At 44.6% G+C, this 5,869-nt stretch overlaps 1 protein-coding gene across 1 annotated transcript; it reads left to right on the top strand.

Annotated features, from left to right (window-relative positions):
- Nucleotides 1–214: 214 nt before the first annotated feature.
- Nucleotides 215–2,296, top strand: LOC112077301 (calcium/calmodulin-dependent protein kinase type II delta chain). The gene is made up of 5 exons (XM_070441637.1): nucleotides 215–248; nucleotides 791–967; nucleotides 1,646–1,721; nucleotides 1,814–1,908; nucleotides 2,053–2,296. The coding sequence occupies exons 1-5, from the start codon at nucleotides 215–217 to the stop codon at nucleotides 2,286–2,288; spliced, it is 618 nt and encodes a 205-aa protein (XP_070297738.1). The 3' UTR covers nucleotides 2,289–2,296.
- Nucleotides 2,297–5,869: the final 3,573 nt, after the last annotated feature.

The raw sequence follows: 5,869 nt of genomic DNA, 5'->3' as shown, positions 1-5,869 counted from the left end.
AGGACTAGTTTTGGATCGAGGTTGTTCTTTGCACAGACGGCACTGACGACTTCCAGGAACGGGATGGTTTCGTTGACCGTTAATGTCTCTACATTGACAGCACATTGGATAAGTGGATGCGTTGGTGGAGAAGTGCTGAGTGAGCTGGCCTATTCAGAAGCTCTCCTTCCCAGCTTGTGTGTGTGTGTGTGTGTGTGTGTGTGTGTGGGGTCATATGAACCTTCCAGGCTCAGACAGAGAGGCAGACGGTGAGAGGCAGAGAGAAGCTCAGAGGCAGAGAGGCAGAGAGAGGCTTCTCTGTCTGAGATCCCTGTCAGAACCAAGGCTCAGTTTAACCTCTTATTACTGCTCCTTCAGGATCTAAACAGGTGTGTGTGCAGAGCTCAGTATACAGCACCTCATAGGAAGCAACATGTTAAAGAGTAATACTGGCCCTAAAAAAAAGAGATGCAAACATAAGACATGTTGTGTGTGTGTTCAGTCCAAGTGCGTTGATCTACTTCTGTTTAGATAATAATCAACAGCGAAAATAGCTTTGTTTTCCCGCCATGTGCTGTTGTGTGTTATCAGCGAGACAGATTACGCTGTCCACTTCCAGGGGAGGAGTAGTGTTGCTTCATAGCAAACAGACTGCTAGAGAGCAAGGTCTGTCAGTGATCTGTTGACGGGTTTGTACATGTTGGACTGTGCGACAGCAAAATGTCAAGACTCGTTGAGTAAACTGACCCTGTTTTCAGATGTATCAGACTAGCTGCCAGGCTAGTAGCCAATCACTGATGGCTAATGTAAGACATAGCTGGAGTGTTGTTGGTCTTTCACTCGTGTTATATCTGTAAACGTTGGACTATTTTGCTGCCACTGGTGAACAATCTTCTGAGAACTGAGGGAAAATGTTTCTTCTTTGGCATCCTTTGCGTTCTGTCAGTCACGTCGATTGAAAGTGTCAGAGGGGACCAAGGTGTCGAAGGTAAAGAGTTGAGAGAATAGCATTTGATCTTTCTCTTTTTTGGGACTACGTTTTCTATGGGTCAGTTTCACTTCCATTCCATTTGACATCTACCTCAAATTCATGTTGATGAGCCCAATAAGAGATTTGCTAAACCACAAAATCTTTGTTTTTCTTTACATTCATTGTCTCTTATCTTGCCTACGTAATTTGCGAGGTAATGAAATCATGTTGTCTGTGTTATCTGTGGTAATGATGGTGAAACACACTGATTCTCCCGTGTGTGTGTGTGTGTGTGTGTATGGAAGTGGTGAACCTGTGGTTTATTCATTGTCTTGCAAAGAAAACCGTTGACTGTTTAAGAACCAAACAAGAGCAAACAGAACAAAGCGGGGAGGGACCTACCTGAATTTGTCCAYTAGTTTTCATTGCAAAACATTTTTAGTTTAAACTGTTTCTGTTGCAAAACATTTTGCAACAGAATCGCCGTAATGAATACACCCCTTTGCCCCTGGACCTCTTGGCTGTGTTTTGGGCTGCATTGCTAACACTACTTGGGTTCATGTAAATCCCTCAACATCTCTACAGAGACTCACTAGATGACTCAACACATCAGGGGTGTCTTACTCTAATCACCTATGGCTGTGGGACAGCCAACTTGTGAAAATGTCATTTTTTTTCTCTCTTGCTCTCCGTCAGCTCGTAAGCAGGAGATCATCAAAGTGACTGAGCAGCTGATTGAGGCCATCAACAATGGAGACTTTGAAGCCTACACGTTAGTGATTTGGAATTTTTAACACTACACCGTTCAAAAAAACATATGCATTCCGATCTTCATTGTGTTGTGCTTCCTGTTTCCTCCCACAGGAAGATCTGTGATCCTGGCCTGACATCCTTTGAACCAGAGGCCTTGGGAAACCTCGTGGAGGGAACTGACTTCCACAAGTTCTACTTTGAGAACGGTATAGCACCTGCATCCCATTATGCACTCGTAGCTTTAAAGATCTACACACAGCCATATGAAAACCTATGGCTGTAGAAGCATTAWTTACCTTGATTGTGTACTGATTTGATACATTTCCCTCCATCTCTCCTCTCTCATCCAGCTCTGTCCAGGAGCAAGCAAGGGCCCGTCCACACCATCCTGCTCAACCCCCACGTGCACCTGATCGGCGAGGACGCGGCGTGCATCGCCTACATCCGCCTCACCCAGTACATGGACGCCAGCGGCATGCCGCGCACCATGCAGTCAGAGGAGACACGCATCTGGCAGCGCCGTGACGCCAAGTGGCAGAACATCCACTTCCACCGCTCCGGCTCACCCACTGTGCCCGCCAAGTAAGGTGACTAGAGGTGCTCTCTTCAGGTGGCTGTCTTGGTGCTCTCTCAGTTGCTGTCTTTGGTGCTCTCTCATGTGCTGTCTTGGTGCTCTCCTGCAGTGCTGTTCTGGTGCTCTCTTCAGTGCGTTTTGGGTGCTCTCTCAGGTTTGGCTTGTCTTGGTGCTCTCTCAGTGCTGTCTTGGTGTCTCTCAGTGCTGTCTTGGTGCTCTCTCAGTGCCTGTCTTGGTGGCTCTTCAGTGCTTCTTAGGTGCTCTCTCATCTGTCTTGGCTCTCTCCAGTGCTGTCTTGAGTGCTCTACTCACGTTGACTAGTCTTTGGTGCTCTCTCGCTGCTGTCTTGTGCTCCTCCATGCTGTCTTGGCTCTCTCAGTGCTGTCTTGTTACCTGAACTTCATTTGTAGCTAGTAGCTGTATTGGTTCTACTTTGAACACTCATATCCTACTGGCTAAGAACGATGTACTTACAGTCCCTGTCCTGTAGCTGGCCTGCATCTGTGTCTGTCCTGTCTCGCCCCACCTGCCACTAGGGCTACTCTACTTAGTTCGGTCTACTATGTAGCTACTAGCCATGCACTTTATTGTTTGGTCTCGCTATTACCACGTTGAATCGAAGTTTACATACACCTTAGCCAAATACATTTAATTCAGTTTTTCACCATTCCTCGACAATTAATCCTAGTAAAACTTCCTGTCTAACACGGAACCCAAACCGGCTGCCGGTGGCCCGATCGTGCATAAAAATGTATTTTTGTTCCCACTAACACACCGCGGTACTGAACCGCAGTTAAAATATCAAAGCAAACTCTGAACCAAATTACATAATTTGGGCAGGTCGAAAAGCATTAAACATGGTATGGCAATTTTAGCTGGACATGCTAGCTAATTGTCTATTTAGCTAGCTTGCTGTTGCTAGTAATTTTGTCCTGGGATCATAAACATTGAGTTTGTTATTTTCCCTGAAATGCACAAGGTTCCTACTCTCCGACAATTAATCACAATAAAAACGGGCGCAACGAATCATTTTAGTCATCTCTCCTCTTCCAGGCTTTTTCATCTTTGAAACTTATATGGTGATTGGCATCTTAAACTTTCATAGTATTACACGACGACCGGCCAAAACAGTTCGTCTTTCAATCACCCACGTGGGTATAACACTGAGGAGATGGGCACGTGGGTAGCTGCTTTATAAACAATGAGGAGATGGGAGAGGGCAGGACCTTGCAGCGCGATCTGCGTCAGAAATGGGCACGACTTCTATTTTAGCCCTTGGAAACGCGACGCTCATTGGCGCGCGTGAGCAGTGTGGGTGCAATAATTGAATAACCTGGATGCAACGCGCACGGTTCCGGTCTGGTCAGCATGTTAGGTAGTTAGGTACTCCGCACTCTTATTTTTAAGAATGTGCAATGTTCAGAATAATAGTAGAGGAGACGGAATTTATTTCAGCTTTTATTTCTTTCATCCATTCCCAGTGGGTCAGAAGGTTTACATTCACTCAATATAAGTATTTGGTAACATTGGGCCTTTAAATTGTTTAACTGGGTCACGTTTCGGGTAGCCTTCCACATAGCTTCCCACAATATGTTGGGTGATTTTGGCCCATTCCTCCTGACAGAGCTGGTGTAACTGAGTCAGGTTTGTAGGCCTCTTGCTCGCACACGTTCTTCAGTTCTGGGCCCACAAATTTTCAATAAGATTGAGGTCAGAGCTTTGTGATGGCCACTCCAATACCTTGGAACTTTGTTGTCCTTAAAACCATTTTGCCACAACTTTGGAAGTATGCATTGTCCATTTGGAAGATGCCATTTTGCGACCAACTTTAACTTCTGACTGATGTCTTGAGAATTTTTTTTCAATACATCACATATTTTCCTCACTCATGATGCCATTATTTTTGAAGTGCACCAGTCCTCCTGCGCAGCAAAGCACCCCACAACATGATGCTGCCATCCGTCTTCACGGTTGTGAAGCACGTGTTTTCCGGTTGCAAGCCTCCCCTTCTATCTCCAAACATAACGATGGTTCGTTATGGCCAACGTTATATTTCTTGTTTTTCAAATCAGACCAGAGGACATTTCTCCAAAAAGTACGATCTTCTGGCTCTCATGTGCAGTTGCAACCGTAGTTGGTTTTTTATGGCGGTTTGGAGCAAGTGGCTTCTTCCTTGCTGAGCGGCCTTTCAAGGTATGTCGATATAGGACTACGTTTTACTGGTGGATAAGATATTTTTTGTAACCTGTGTCCTCAGCTATCTCACAAGGTCCTTTGCTGTTGTTCTGGGATTGATTTTTTTTTTTTTTGGGCCACCTTTCCTTTTCGCATCCAAGTATGTTTCTCTCTACGAAGACAGACCGCGTCTCTTCCTGAAGAGGTATGACGGCTTGCGTGCTCCCCATGGTGTTTATACGTGCGTACTATTGTTTTGTTACGGATGACCATGGTACCGGTTCCAGGCCATTTGAAAATTGCTCCCAAGGAGGAACCAGACTTGTGGAGGTCATAGCAATTCTTTTTTCTGAGGTTTGGCTGACTTTAATTTGATTTTCGCATGATGTCAAGCAAAGCGCACTGAGTTTGCAGGTAGGCCTTGAAATACATCACAGCTACACCTCCAATTGACTCAATTAATGTCAATTAAGCTATCAGAAGCTTCTAACTAAAGCATGACAATCCTTTTCTGGCATTTTCCAAGTACTTAAGGCACAGTCAACTTAGTGGCTGTAAACTTCTGGGACCACTGGATATTGTGATACAGTGAATTACTAGTTGAGATGATTGTTCAGTAAAGCAATTTTTTTTGAAATACTTGTCATGCACAAAGTAGATGTTCTAGACCAACTTGCGCAAAACTATAGTTTTGTTAACAGAAATTTGTGGACGTTGGTTTGGAACACTTAGGTTGGAGTCCTTGAAACTTGTTTTATTGTAAACTTCTGACTTCTAACTGTAATCTACCTAGCCCTGCTACTTTATGTAGTGTGGTTCCACTAATGTAGCTACTAGGTGCACGGTATGTAGTGTGGTCTCCACTAATGTAGCTACTAGGTGCTCCTGTATGTTTAGTTGTGGGCTGACTTGGTTCCTGTTTAGCCTTGGATCAATCCCTAGCTAGTCAAGGTTGGTGCTGGGTAGTCAGCCCTCAGCCCATCTCAAGCCATCTCATCCTTTTAAACGTTGCAGCGTATTTTCAGACGTTATTTAAGTGCCAACCCTGGTACATTTAATGCTAAGTTAGTGCTAGTTCTGGACCACAGAGGGCATTTTTGAGATAGGCATTTGATAACCTTCAATATGGCCTGTACTATAGCCATTTTAAAACTTTTTGTAAGAACATAGTATATGGGACTGATTTTTTTAAGAAATGTTTGCTTAATTGTTTTGATTAATGTTATGGTGTTTCTATTCCAAAGACTAATGGAAAAACTCTGGGTTTTCATTAGGATGAATGGAACTATGGCGCTGTACAACGTGATGGTCGGGAGTACTCGTACTGGGCTCTTTATAGGCTAAAGAATCCCCGTGTTGTGCAGACACGTTGGGAGACGGGGGGGGGGTTCATTCCCGATGGGGAGGAAGGAGTATGC

The sequence above is a fragment of the Salvelinus sp. IW2-2015 genome, unplaced genomic scaffold, assembly GCF_002910315.2.
Source record: "Salvelinus sp. IW2-2015 unplaced genomic scaffold, ASM291031v2 Un_scaffold4444, whole genome shotgun sequence".
Taxonomy (NCBI): Eukaryota; Metazoa; Chordata; class Actinopteri; order Salmoniformes; family Salmonidae; genus Salvelinus; species Salvelinus sp. IW2-2015.
This window is presented reverse-complemented; position numbering and strand designations above follow the sequence as displayed.

What these genes read in the sequence shown, in the direction of transcription:
- LOC112077301 (XM_070441637.1), top strand. Translation starts at nt 215, where the DNA reads ATGAACCTTCCAGGCTCAGACAGAGAGGCAGACG. An exon ending in CTCAGACAGAGAGGCAGACG is followed by an intron (nt 249 to 790) that starts GTGAGAGGCAGA and finishes GGCTAATGTAAG; the next exon opens with ACATAGCTGGAGTGTTGTTG. An exon ending in CAAGTTCTACTTTGAGAACG is followed by an intron (nt 1,909 to 2,052) that starts GTATAGCACCTG and finishes TCTCTCATCCAG; the next exon opens with CTCTGTCCAGGAGCAAGCAA.